Source organism: Homalodisca vitripennis, chromosome 2 (genome assembly GCF_021130785.1).
Source record: "Homalodisca vitripennis isolate AUS2020 chromosome 2, UT_GWSS_2.1, whole genome shotgun sequence".
NCBI classification, from domain to species: domain Eukaryota; kingdom Metazoa; phylum Arthropoda; class Insecta; order Hemiptera; family Cicadellidae; genus Homalodisca; species Homalodisca vitripennis.
This window is the reverse complement of record NC_060208.1, coordinates 18,075,800-18,090,817: the sequence shown is the minus strand read 5'-3', so window position 1 is coordinate 18,090,817 and position 15,018 is coordinate 18,075,800. Positions and strand designations below refer to the sequence as shown.

The window sequence follows — 15,018 nt, the reverse complement described above, 5'->3', positions numbered from 1 at the left end:
GAAACGGTGTTAATCCTCATTTCGCACTTACAGTTTATAAAAGCTTAATTAGATCTAAACTTGATTACTGCTCGTTTCTGTTTGGGAACTGTTCAAAACACAAATTGTTAGAAATAGAAAAAATTCAAAACCAAGCTCTAAGGATAGCCTTAGGAGCCCTCAAATCATCTCCTATAATCGCCTTACAATCTGAATCAGCTGTAGAATCTTTAAACCTGCGAAGAAAAGTTTTAACGGAAAGACTTGTGTATAAAACTATCACAGATATTGATAACCAAAATCGATACAGATGCCTATACCTACAACTACTGATCAACATCAACCCTTTCAAGAATAACCTTTCAGTGGATACCTAGCCACGTGGGTTTGAAATATAATGAAATGGTTGACAAGCTCGCAAAAGAGGCAGTGGTAAATGGAATATCTGTTCAAGACATCGCCCTTCCATTAACTGACCTTAAATCTTTCTAAAAGAGGAAGATACTTGATGAAAAAAACAACTTGTTGCTATATACAACAAAGGCCAGGTGGTATAGGAGTGTACAACCTATCAGTCCTTTACTACCATGGTACCAAGATATGAGACTTAGCAGAAGGGAAATAGTAAATATAATCAGACTAAGAATTGGACATGTCACAGTTAACAAAACTCTTCATATAATGAAACTTTATTTCACTCCTATGTGCTTAAATTGTAGGCTACTGCAGGAGTAAATGAGACAGCGCAGCATCTTCTAATGAAATGTCCACAATTTGAATATGCAAGAAACTCATGTTTCCAACAAATTAGAAGAATACCTGATAATGATACCTCAGAAAAACTCAAAAAAATTTTATCTATTTTTGATGAAAAATTATATAAGGAAATAAATCGATTTCTGACAACCATAAAAAGAAACATATAGCATAATAGTGAAATAATGATCGGAGGCAATTTAATAGCAGATGAAACCAGTGCAAAACATTCTTTTAAGTGAAAATTGACTTCATGGTGTAATGCCAAGTCAGCCGTAAGACATTTAGATAAAAAAAAGTCTATGGCAGTGGTAAGTTAACATTTTTTTGTCGTAGAGTACATAAACAGCTGCCTCACTCAGTCCGTTCTTCCATTGTACCCAGCTGTGAAATATTTTAAAATGAAATAAAGTATGTTATCACAAAACAAACAAATCTGCTGCTTGTATGTGTTAGATTGGGCGAGGGCTTGTCTTATCTAATTTACACACACACACACACACACGGACACGTCCATAATAAACAAAACGGATGATAACGTTCTTGTCAAGTACTAAAACTACTAACTTATTAATGTTTCTTGTGTTTTGTGATTATTACACATATTTCAGCAAGACATCAATAAGATAACATTGAAAATTGTATTGAAGTCTCAGGTGTATGGGCCAACATTTGTTGTATCTCTTCAAACATTTACATTCTAATGGATTTGAGAAAAGCGCTTGTTCAATCCAGGTTGGTTATGTTTTGTATATTTCCATAGACATTATTGGTGTCCCAAGAGAACCCCATGTCTTTAACTCTATTGTGTGAATAGGCTATGCCTACTAACAGGAACTAAGTTTTTTTTTTTTAAAGTAATATCAGTAAACATTCTTAACTTTATGACTCCAGTATAGTAAGTGGCCTCCATCACAATCGAATCATGGTAACAAATTATCAATTAAAAATACTTAAAATATAAAATACAAAACATTCTAATTATAATTACAATTAATTATTACCAGCTCTTTTTAATGTATGAATTAACAATAATGTTCCAAATTAATTCAAATAAAGTAACATCATTTATATGGTATTTGAGTTATAGCTGAAAGTACAATGGTGATGTACTTTGTGGTATTTGTTGTGTCACAACCTTGATTATAGATCCTTCTGAAGAATTCATAATCAGTGGTCACAACCTGTCATCAGACACAATTATCCGGTAATTATCATATTATCGGCCGGGGCGGAAAAATACGACTTTTGCGTTCTTAACTTATTGGAATCGTCCTATATAAAAAAAAGTATAAGGTTTGATGGGGTGGAAATGAGAAATAACGAAGTTCTAGAAAATAAAAAATTAAATAACTTTCCAGTAATATCTCCATGTTCTACATCCACGTCTAGCGTCACGTGACCTTTTGTGGCCAATGATTGAACCTCGTGATGACGTCATCGGTTTCGCCGCCATCTTTGCAAACGTAAATGAGAAATAATACAGAAATGAGCAGAATTTTGATAAAAATTAATAATGTTTTTCTTAATTTCGAGAAAAAAATTAATTACGGTGCCTCCGGCCATCAGCGCGGAAAGAAAAACATCCCTCGAGATAGTACCTATCAGTAAAATATAAAATTCTAGAGGGGCTGATCAAAAATATAAATTGAAATGTAATGCAAAGGCAATTATGTAAAGTTAAAAAAACGGTACTTTGGGATTATACCGACCACACCAGTATGAAGAACACAAAAATAGAAATTTATAGAAACAAACATGATAGAACGAAAAAACAACTCTTCAATTACAAAATTACAAACTTACAAGCATTTCCAGGTATTGTGATCGGTATTGTTGTCGCTGTTATCTTATCTTTCTCGAGAATCCTGATTACGGCAGGCCGCGCGGCATCACGTGATTTGCACGGTACATCATTGCCTTTCCATTACAATTCAATTTATATTTCTGATTAGCCCCTCTAGAATTTGATATTTTACTGATAGGTACTATCTCGAGGGATGTTTTTCTTTCGTCGACATCAGCGCGGGGCAGCACCGAAGGTGCTGTCGAAGCCCGCGCTGATGGCCGGAGGCACTCGCATTTTGGGTGGCGGAATGTGATCAAGAATAAAAACAAGTTTTGAGTGTTTTTTTAATAAAAAGTTTAGTTTGGTAAATGTTTGTTTTTGTTGAATTTTTGTGTTTGGAGAAATGTAGAGGTAAAACACGGAAGTACAACAAAGCGATGCACCAGCTGAACGGGCGGCGAGACTCTGCAATCACGTTATCTACTAGACGCTCGACTTTGACCTCTGTCTGAGGATGGGGAGGTGTTTGCGATAAGACAATTCCTGTTTTATATTGACGAAATATTGTTCTACGCTAATCTAGTAATCAGTAGAAACGAAATGTGAAATAACGATTCATGTCTGGGTGTGGTCGGTATAATCCCAAAGTACCTAAAAAACTAAATAAATCATGAAAAACTCAAATATATAGATGGATATTAACAGAGAACACTTACCATTAGTGTGTTGGCGGATATAGCTGAGCAGCAGCAACAAAAAAGTGGTGGAGCCTGGTATGTGGGTGGGGGTACTTTGCCTTAAAAAGGAATTCTGCCAGGTACCCAACAAAATGGTCAGTCCGGACACCATACCGAGGGATGTTGGCCCTGACTTCCCTCCAGTGTCTCTCAATTGTGTTTGTGTGGGCGCCGGTGTTAGGGTCGACAAAGTTTATTGAGTGATTGACCGTTAAGTGCCTAAATCCCTCGTCACCGAGACAATTGTAGGCCCGCCATCAGTCGCTAACAATTGTGGTACCTGGCAGAACCCATTGTTGAATTATGTCGAGCAGAGTGTCCCTATCGCGTTGATCTACAGGAACAAGGAAGGACTCTCTGCTCTGCCTTTCTATTCCCCCAAAAACCCACTGTCCCTGAATATTTCTGCCGCGATTGTACTTTCTCTTTCCAAATTTTGCCTCGTCAATTTCAACGACTGTCAAAGGTCCGCCAATTTTCTTCGACGTCGTTGAAATGTGATGAAAGTACACTTCGCGGCAGAAAGAATACCAGTCCACCACACAATTTGAAGAAACGCCAAACTCCAAGGAAATGTATCGTTGTCTCGGAGGCTTGAGGTGAAGCAACGTGGTCACCAAACCAAAATAGGTCTCTAAATCTAGTCGCGTTCTTTCGAAAAATGAACCTGCCCGAGCAGATTTTTTAAAATTGCAACATTTAAAACTTTTTTTTTACTACTTTTCCTAATTTGTCTATCACAACGAAACAACAAAGTCTCCCGGTTTAAAAACACTACTCGACCGCACGACGAACAAATACACTCATTTTTAAAAATACCATGTTCAATTAAAAAAGAGATAATTTCGTTTCGGTTAAAACGTAAGCTCTTTACGTGCCCTACCAAACACTCCGACACACACAATTCACTAGGGTTGGTTGAACTAGTGGATGGTTGATTCATCATTCTAAACGCACTGACTCAATCCGACCTACTGAACACGATATCTTGTGTAGAACTGACCTATGCCCCGGACAACTCAGATAACAGGTATGCTATCAGGCTGCTATCAGTCCCAGCCGCAGATAATATTCAAGTAAACAGATTATCCAGACACAGCACACAAACTGAACATTAAAACATTAGAAACTTTACCACTTATCAATATACCCCCTAAAATCATGTTATTTGTCATTTGCACCCCATAGTACTATATATATTTTTTGTTCAGGAGGGTGAGCAGAATACGTTGGTAACGTCAAATTCGTGATTTGCCGCCCCGGCGTTTAATCTTACTGGTACCATAATTTGAAATACGTATAATATTATATGGTCCAACATGATGATTAGATTCTGGTGGTGTCTGCTTATTATACTGCAGCCCAATTTCAGTAGTTTTAGACTGTTATTTGTATTTGAGAATTTTAAAACTTTAAGCCATGTTATAGAATTTAACAGAGAAATTAAATAGGTATGACAAAACATATTTATTTCTACCATTTTATTTAAAACAGTTTTTGTAGGCTATGTAAATTAAAATTAACCTTCTGGTGATCACACTTATTTCCATTCCCCTAACTAGTGTGGGGGGAGGGGTAGGAAAGTTCCACCAAACATGACGTGGTGAGGGGGGTACAAGTAAGTAGTAGTCACAGATACAAATGAGGTGGAGGTTATTAAAAGTCTTTTTCCGTGCTTTTGTGTGACAGGACAAAAAATAGAAATTGTGAAGAAATACAGAATGTTTTGGGCTGTGCAAAAACGCTATGGAAGTTTGGGAAAATAATACAAAAAACAAAAAATAATTATAGGAAATTATAATTGAATATATTTGTGTGATATACACACATAAAAATGAAAAACAAAAAATAGAAAGCTTCCATATTTTGTGGAATTTCATACTCACATCTTCCCTGCTGTTGTATTCCGATTATTGGTCATAGAGATTTGGAAATGTTACATGTATCTTAAATGTACACCAATGGGTATTTATATGTGAGAATTAACAGATGGGCTTGTTCAAGATTTTTCAATTTTAACTAATAGTATTCTTAAGAGTGTTATTAAGTATGCTGTGGACTTTTTTACTGTATAAAAATGTAAATATTTAAGGTAAAAAATTACCTTCCTTCACTTTTTAGGAAACAGCCAGCGCAACAAGTTGAAACACTATGGGAAAACATTTACCAGCACAATGTGAAGGTAGAAGCTTTAATGTCCATTCTGGCATTCTATCTACACCACAGAGTGTATCCTCCACCGGTTCAGAAGGCGTTGGACAGTTTGTTGATGTGCCTGACTGACAGTCGGACAACGAGGAGGCTCCGGACTCTGCTCTCCCGGACCCTGGAGGAGATGTGTGCGTGGCTTGGTCCTGACTGTATTCTGGACACTGTGCAACTCTCTGCTAGCCCCAGCGTGGTGGCGGACCTGCTGCCTTGTCTCCTCATCAACCCCGACACTCCCCGCCCCGAGGCTGCCTTCTATGAAAGGCTGATCAGGTGAGTCACGAGTTGAAAACTAGATTTAGATAATACGAGCAGTGCACAAGGTTTTCAGCTGAATATCTCCATAGGCATATGTCGCTTTTAAATACCAAACCTTCCTAAGCGATGGTCACTGCAAGATATTCTAATCTTCTGATCCATTTTATAATAATTTAAGTTTAAAGGACAGTATATCGGTCTTGAAGTTGGACAGTCAAACAACTTAAGTTTGTTTTTCTAAAGAAGATCCCTGACAGAGCCGGGTCCTGGCGACCTCTTTCACATGCTAAACATTTCACTAAATGTGTACCACATTAAAATATACCCTTGTATTACTTCAGAAACAAATTTTTACTACTTGTGTATTATTTACCCATGTATTTGAGTGAAAGAAAAATATTTTTTGTGTTTATATGGATTGTTATAACCAAAAATATGAAGAAAAACACAGTTTTCTTTTTAAGCTTTCTCCATTTTAACTTATCATTATTAAAAAAATAATGACACTAAAAATATTTATTTAAATACACCATTTCTTGTATGTCCCTGGAAGAATTGAAGACATACTAAGTTAATGATTAGATGCGTAATTTAGATTTTTGTAAACCCTTCAAAATCAGTTATTAGTGATCAATGGGTACTTTGGGATTATACCGACCACACCAGTATGAAGAACACAAAAATAGAAATTTATAGAAACAAACATGATAGAACGAAAAAAAACAAACTCTTCAATTACAAAATTACAAACTTACAAGCATTTCCAGGTATTGTGATCGGTATTGTTGTCGCTGTTATCTTATCTTTCTCGAGAATCCTGATTACGGCAGGCCGCGCGGCATCACGTGATTTGCACGGTACATAATTGCCTTTCCATTTCAATTCAATTTATATTTCTGATTAGCCCCTCTAGAATTTGATATTTTACTGATAGGTACTATCTCGAGGGATGTTTTTCTTTCGTCGACATCAGCGCGGGGCAGCACCGAAGGTGCTGTCGAAGCCCGCGCTGATGGCCGGAGGCACTCGCATTTTGGGTGGCGGAATGTGATCAAGAATAAAAACAAGTTTTGAGTGTTTTTTTAATAAAGAGTTTAGTTTGGTAAATGTTTGTTTTTGTTAAATTTTTGTGTTTGGAGAAATATAGAGGTAAAACACGAAAGTACAACAAAGCGATGCACCAGCTGAACGGGCGGCGAGGCTCTGCAATCACGTTATCTACTAGACGCTCGACTTTGACCTCTGTCTGAGGATGGGGAGGGGTTTGCGATAAGACAATTCCTGTTTTATACTGACGAAATAGTCTTCTACGCTAATCTAGTAATCAGTAGAAGCAAAATGTTAAATAACGATTCATGTCTGGGTGTGGTCGGTATAATCCCAAAGTACCGATCAATGTACTGGTTGAGAGTACCGATTAGGATTCATACTAATTTAATTTTACACCATCCCATACATAACACATATTTCAAAAAAAGTTTTCGTGATTACATCAGGTGAGCAGTGGCTACTTCCTAGAACGGGAGTACAGTCTGTGTCTTCAGGTGACAATTGTGACCAAGTTCGCCAGAGGTCTGTGAAGTTGACTTATCCAAAATAACTTATCCATATTTTTCCATGTAGATCGTTAGTTATTGTTTTTTCTCATGAAGCAATATTAATCATTTTAAAATCCTGATTGAATGTGAATAAGTCAACTTCACAGCATAATTTGTAGCTTAACCGGATGTGTGTGTGTGTGTGTGTGTGTGTGTGTGCGCGCGCACGCACATCTGTGTATGCATGTGAGTGTATGCGTGCATGTAAGTGCTTGTGTAATTCTTAGACATCCTTCGATGTTCATAAATTTTGCACTTTTAAATTGATTTAGAGAAGGCTATAAACTGTTTTAGTACCAAGAGCATTCTTCAGAGTTTATGAAGTCATGGGTCACTATTATTATAATAGAACTATATAAATTATTAGAAAAGTGCATACCCATCGAATTCAAAATTATTTATGATATATGAATTGATTACTTAAAAATCCACTCACTGAACTCAACATAAAAAAATCTCATTAGATATGCTAATTACGGTAATTTTATCAACAAAGCTTGTATTGTAATTATCTTGTATTGTAAAGCGTTATTGTAGCTTGTAATTAGTCTTTTATTATTTTAATTTTTTAATTAGATTTAAGTTATTGCACATATAAACATCCATTACACAACATGTTGTGTTTATGAAAATTATATTGTATTGTATGTTACATTTGTAAATAAATTCAAGTAAACTGTTATTAACTTTTAATAAATTTGTATCGTAATTTTTCTTTGTTGTTATTACTTGAAAATGAGTGATTGTCATGCATTAAATGTGATGAATTTTTTATTATTCTTTGAAATGTATTTCATTTACAAATACTGTCTTACTTACTTTTAATTTAATCAGTGTTTATTCCTAGGAATGTTTTTGTTTGTTTTTATAATCTGATCTTCCAATCTGTTAAATGAATAAATAAAAATTCAATTAATTATTGTCTAAAGAAAATTCTGTGTAAAGGATTTATATTCTCCGGTGTCAGCATCTTTTTGTAACTTGTTACGAGGACAAAACACCTCCCAAATCTGTATGTGGTATTTAACGATACATATTGTATGTAATATACAGCCAATAATCAATTTGATAAGATTCATGGTTGACAAATTACAGTTGAATACATTGATAGTGTTAGGGTTTGTCTTACCTACAGTGCCGGCCGAGTTGATGTTGATCCATTATAGTTGACGACATAAGAACATGTTGTTGACCCTTCATCGGTTCTGTTTCAGTGGTCTCACCAGTCCTGGGCTGTCTCAGGAAGACCGATGTAAGGTGTTAGGGTTTGTCTCAGCTACAGTGCCGGCTGAGTTGATGTTGATCCATTATAGTTGACAACATAAGAACATGTTGACCCCTCATCGGTTCTGTTTCAGTGGTCTCACCAGTCCTGGGCTATCTCAGGAAGACCGATGTAAGGTGTTAGGGTTTGTCTCAGCTACAGTGCCGGCCGAGTTGATGCCGATGTTGACCAAACATCTGGTCTCATGGCTCTCCTACTCTCGCTCTTCGCAGACCAACTCTCTGTTTAGGTCAGCTGACGTTACTGACATTGATGGGTCTCCAGCCACAGGCTTGTGTACAGCACTAACTCTAGGTCAGTACGGGTGTCTTAGTACAGTATGACAAAACGTTATATGATCATAGAACAAACAAGTTGGTCTTTGTAATGTTAACTTGGAATTGATTTGAGAGCTTTACAAACGTATTGATATTAAAGTTAATAAAGAGATGCTGCAGTTTCATTCTTACTTGAGGGGAAAATGACTTTTGAGTGTTACCTAAGGTAGTCTAATATGGATAGGGATACTTGCAGTTCCCTGGACTAAAACTCATAAATTCAGTATGTAATGACAACAGAAGGACTTGTACTATGCTGTATTGATTGAAAATCCATTTAAAAATTGAAATTTTTTAAAAAATAAATGTGAAATCTATCCTTTACACACTGTGAACAGAAGTATTAATTTTAAATGTTTAAAATTCTGGTAAAAAGCTAAATATATTTATTTATTTTAAAGCACCACATTATATCATAATTGTATTGCAGATGATTTGTCATCAAATATGATATACTAGGCTAAATTAAGGTATGCATTACAAATAAATAAAATAAACAGACCAACAAGCAGGAGTGTTATACAAATTCAGATCTGGAAAATAAAAAAACTAACTTATATTCTCTTACGGTCTTACAAGCTAAAAATGACAAAAATGTTGCTGTTGATTTTGTTACGTATTTCATAAATAATAATAATGGAATATTTAGATTAAGCTTTGTGGAATTATATAAAAAAGATTTTTTTGAAAAAACTTATCATTCTTTATATATTAGAATCACTTAAACAGTTAACCGTTTAAACTGCCACACCCAAGTCTATTCGTTTTCATATTATCAGCTGGTTTATTTTTTTGTATCAGCTGTTATATTGTGTTACTTGGTGTTCCATTATGTTAGAAATGTCTAGAAGATAGCTGTCCAGTTGGTAGTACAGTAGGACCTTGATATATCGAACCTCAAGAGGATTTACAAAACTTCGATATATCAAGAATTTCGATATAATGAGGTTCGATATATCAAGGCTGTTTGGGGCAGACTTCGATATATAGAGGTTTACAACTGTTGTTGTATTATTCATTATATCAAGGTTAACTCTGACAGACTTCGATATATAGAGGTCCACACCCACTACAATAATACAGTACAATTAAGAATCGTACATTACTTTATCGGGAAATGTGAATAAGAAATTATAACAAGTACACCATACATCAATTTTAATTTATTTATTTTTTAACTAAACGTATAGAGTAATATTATTACATAAATATGAATATGAAATACTGTAACATCTTAAAAAGTTATGTTGTACAGTATAAATACACAAGTCTGAAATACGGTTCTACTGTACTGTATTTTAAATGTTTAAAATGCTACTGTAATGTAGGCTTACGTACATGTTATAAAGAGTTTGCAAAACTTATTTACTGTTGTTAAAAAAAATCTGAAATTGTAGTTTGTCTACCTGTGAAAGTCACTTTGTCCAACGCGTCGTCTAAAATGGATAAAGACTGGATTATTTTGTCATCCATAGACGTCTTCTTTTGGAGGAAACTTCGCAACGTGTTGATGGCACACCGGGCATCGCGAAGGGTGGGGTCAGGCGTTTCGACTTCGTTGTCGTCATCATCCTCGCCGTCCTCGACTACACTGTCTTCTACACTCGTGTCCTTGGAAACGGATGCAATAATGTCTGCATCGCTTAATTGGCCGCAAGTAGCAAGCTCGTCATCGACGGCCACAAAGTCTTCGAAAGACAGCCCTTGCAAAGTAAGGGCCTGAGTCACTTCTCTCCACAGTACAGGACTAGCAAGTTCACCGTTATCCGTTTCAACAATTGAACAGTCTTCTACAACACTTTCCTCTTCTTCGTCAACTTGCTGTTTAAAGCCACTTTTCTTGAAGCAGTTCTTTATAATATTTTCGGTAACATTGTTCCACGCCTTAGAAGCCATCCACATTGCATCAAGTATGCTTATTTTTGTAGGGTTCTTGTCCTCGAGGTCACGAAGGAAGAGGCGTACAACTTCCTTCGGGTAATGAACTTTAAAGTTCTTAATTATTCCTTGATCCAATGGCTGTAGCTTGGATGTGGTTTTTGGAGGTAAGAACTCGATTTTTACGTTTTTCATTTTTGGGATGTCACCGTGAGCAGTAGCGTTGTCAATAAACAAGAGTATTTTTTGAAGTGAAAACTTCTTTAGGCGCGTTGAGCGTTTTGGTAGAGGGTAAAATCCTCGGTTCGCGTCACCGACATGCTAATGATACTAACCTGCATGAAAAAGTCAGTCTCGCTGTTTTTTTTAACCGTAGACTTGGCCGCGGACTACTAACCTGCATGAAAAAGTCAGTCTCGCTGTGTTGAAACTGTCCCGGCGGAGTATAAAAACAGACTGCGAAAATCAGTGACCTTTACGGCTTCCTCTCGCGATTTAAAAGTGAAGCCAATGTCGTACAATTCTGTAAGATGCGTCAAATTAAAGCTCTTAATATTCGCAATCTATTGGTTAAATTTTTAAATATTAAAAAAATTTCAAAATAATTTTGATTATTGTTTACATTTTACATAGCGTTTAAAATGACAAGAAAAAAGTAGTAAGCGAGGATTTTTTTTATTTTTTGGTCAGACAAAATTTGTCAGCGAGAAAGTTGTGTGAAAATAGATGAATATTTTTTTTGTAATTTATCATTTTTTTATTGGAAGTTTAGTTTAGCCTGTAGTAGCGTATGAAGTGATGAGTGTGAACGTTTCTGCCGGAACTGTAGTTGGCGCATTGGCTCACTGATACCGTATTAACTCAATAAATTAGTTTATTGTGCAATAAAATACCTTTACGAAAGAACCAAGTTAATTTAACTAATTTATTAGTTTTAAAAATATTCTGGGTTTAATTGTTATTGCAATTGTATACTTTATCCGTAGCAATAACTGTATTATTTACAACGGTGTTCAACTCACTGTTGTTCACTCGGTGTTTACTCACTTGTATTCTATGTTTAACTAACTATTAATATTGAGCAATTACAACAAGTATAATGATTGCATTGAACTTTTTATTAAGATATTGTTAAGATAATTGTATATTAATTATTTTTTCAACCACTTTGTATTTATATTTTGTTCATGATTTGTTTAACCCATCATATGTAACTAATAAATAAAACATAAAAAATTTCATATAATTTTTGCATATAGTTTTAATTACTCTCAACTTAATAGTTCCGTTTTCATTTCTATCGGCAGTCCCACGACTGCTACTGTTTTTTTCTTCTTCTTTTTCTTCATTTGTCTGTCCAAGTCCGTTAGCCATTTCTCAAAAACCCCTGAGTTCATCCATGACTTTTTGTTTGATGTGTAGTCCATTGGAAAGCTTTGAACCCCTTTGAAACACCTTGGATTTTTAGATTTTCCTATCATCAATGGTTTAAGCTTCACGGTGCCAATTTGATTTGTTCCAAGCAGCAATGTAACTCTTTGTTTACTATTCTTACCTCCGTGGCAAGTGTCACCTTTAAAAGTTAAAGTTATGTCAGGAAGTCACTGGTAAAAAAGACCTGTTTCGTCGGCATTAAAAATATCATCAGGTTTGTATCCCTTGACAAGATCAGGCAGTTTTTGCGACCATTCTGTGCAAACATTGTCATCGACACTCGCACTTTCGCCAGTCACCTTTTTGAAAATCACTTCATTTCTTTTTTTAAAGTTTTGGAGCCAACCGTTGCTTGCTCGAAAGTCAGGTTTATTTAATTGCGCAGCAAACTGTGCTGCTTTTTCTTTTAAAATTGGGCCACTTACAGGAAGGTTTTTATCACGGCACTGTTTTAACCACTGATAAACACTTTCATCTACGTCCTTGAATTCGGGTCCTTTTATTCTCTTGCACGAAGTTCCTTGGCGTTCATATTTTTCTCTATTTTTCAATATGGTCGAGAGAGTATTTGCTGGTATACCAAACTCCTTTGCAATGTCACTTTTTTTCTTATTCCCGGCGTCCACAGTCTCTATAAGTTTAACTTTATCTTGATAAGATAAAGTTTTCCGTTTTGCCATCGCACTTTTAAACAAAACAGTGTCACAGTTGAAAATCTGCCACGCACAATAATTCACTAAGATAACCTCAACTCGCACTAATCGCGGTAACGTCCAAATTTAACTGAGGGTGGAGTGGTGATCCACTACTGGCGTCTACAGAAAACAAAGGAGTGTCGGTGGTGGGGGTTTCAAGTCTCGACATGAAAAATACGGTACCTACTCTACTTTGATGGTTGTTCGTTTGCACAACATGACAATACAGTACTAAAGTTCGTTTCGTTGATAAACTGAAACTTCGATATGTTGAGGTAATTATAAGAAAACTTCTATATATAGAGGTAAAAAATAGGCAAAATTATTGGCGAAAATTCGATATATTGAGGTTATTTACTTGAAATCTTCGATATGTAGAGGTAAAATTAGCATTGAAGTAAATGGGTCATTCAAGGGGAATGACAAAACTTTGATTTATCGAGGAATTCGATATATTGAGGTTCGATATATCAAGGTCCTACTGTACAATCTTGTGGACATTACTCAAACTATTTAGATGCCACATTCTATGTATCGTACACAAGTTCTGGAATGGTTATTTTGATATTTTATGAGATTTTTTCCTATATTTATTTGTAAATAGTTGTGTGATAGTGGTAATAATTATATGTAGTAATTATTTGACAAATTAACATTATTTGAGAATTTTGTAAACACTGTTAATTGTTTACTCTATTAAACTTTTAATAAAGTGTTGCGTCAAAAACTTCTAAAAATTGAAAAAATACTTGGCGCTGGGGGGGGCGGGCGGTCTTAGTATGTAACTAAGATCAGTGCACAGGTGTTGCCGTGAATCCTGGAATGTGGCAGTTAAGGGTTAAAAAGATAAATAAATTTAATTTGTGTGAACAATATAATAATTATTCCAAACATTTACTTAAACCTCAATGAACTTTTAATAAGAGAGTTCTATTTATAACCCATTCATCATGAAATACTACTTACCTGTAAGTTTTTATACTGAAAGAATCAACTTTAAACAGTAGTACATTTACGATAATTTATAATTGGTATTGAAAATAGTTTATTCTTATTATTTTAATTGTTTACTGGATAAAACAACCTTTCCACTCAATTATGTATAATGAGTGTTTCAATAAGTAGTTATGATCATTATTGTAACAAAATTTAATTTAGTGTTAAATTTTATAAATTTGGTATTAAAACATTTTGTATTAATTATATTACTGAATCATTGTTTTCTAAACTAGTTTTTAACACTGTCAATCCCGGTGATACCACGGAGGCACTGTGGATATGTCACACCACTGGTACACAACCTGCTTTGCGTTAAGCACAGGGGTATTTGTAGACCACATATTTTTAATATTTAATAGTAAATTGTAATTACAGTTATATTAAATGTTTATTTACATGTCTAAGAATACCAATTTGACCTTGGTTTTCTTGGACCTTGGACCTTTTGGGTCTCTTGACATTGGAAAATCAGTCCACAGAGTGTTGATTTTGTGTAATGTTTACAACTTGAGTGTCAGCTGATCAGCTGACATTCAAGCTGTTCTGATTAATTGACTCAAATTCCGTCAGTCTCTCACATTTTGCTATTACTGTTAGCTGAATCAGATTCCCACTTTCTTCTCGTATGTTTTACTATTATTATTTGGGAGATGTGTGAGTTTGAGGTTATGTCATGTCAACACCATTAGTACCGATGATGTCACGATTACGTCATTGTACTTTTTATATAAAAAGTTATATTTAACCTGCAAAAATTGTGTTATTTAGCAATTTCATTACTATACACACCTGTATGTATTATAATAAGAGTTTCAACACAAATATTTGGCAGTGTAGTACGTGTCCACTCTGTTACGGTGGCGTCATAGTACTTTTTATATAATACAATTTTTTTCATATAAGTAATTATATTCCGTAATTATAATGCAAGATGAATATAATAGGCTAAAAAACTAAGTTTGGGTTTTTGAGTGCTATATCCCGAAATAGAGCTGTGCTCGAATATATTAAAGAGTTGTATAACATTTTATCTAATTTCACCAGTTTTTCAGAATTATAAAACATCTATTGCAGATCTATTTTTT

At 35.0% G+C, this 15,018-nt stretch overlaps 1 protein-coding gene across 1 annotated transcript in view; it reads left to right on the top strand.

Moving 5' to 3' along the window:
- The first annotated feature begins 1,105 nt into the window (after positions 1 to 1,105).
- Positions 1,106 to 15,018, top strand: part of LOC124355549 (AP-5 complex subunit zeta-1-like) — an 86,063-nt gene continuing 72,150 nt past the window's right edge. The window contains exons 1-3 of the mRNA XM_046806713.1: positions 1,106 to 1,470; positions 5,383 to 5,742; positions 8,684 to 8,904. Coding sequence (XP_046662669.1) covers positions 1,439 to 1,470; positions 5,383 to 5,742; positions 8,684 to 8,904 — 613 coding nt within the window. The 5' untranslated portion in view covers positions 1,106 to 1,438. The remainder of the gene's footprint in view (positions 1,471 to 5,382; positions 5,743 to 8,683; positions 8,905 to 15,018) is intronic.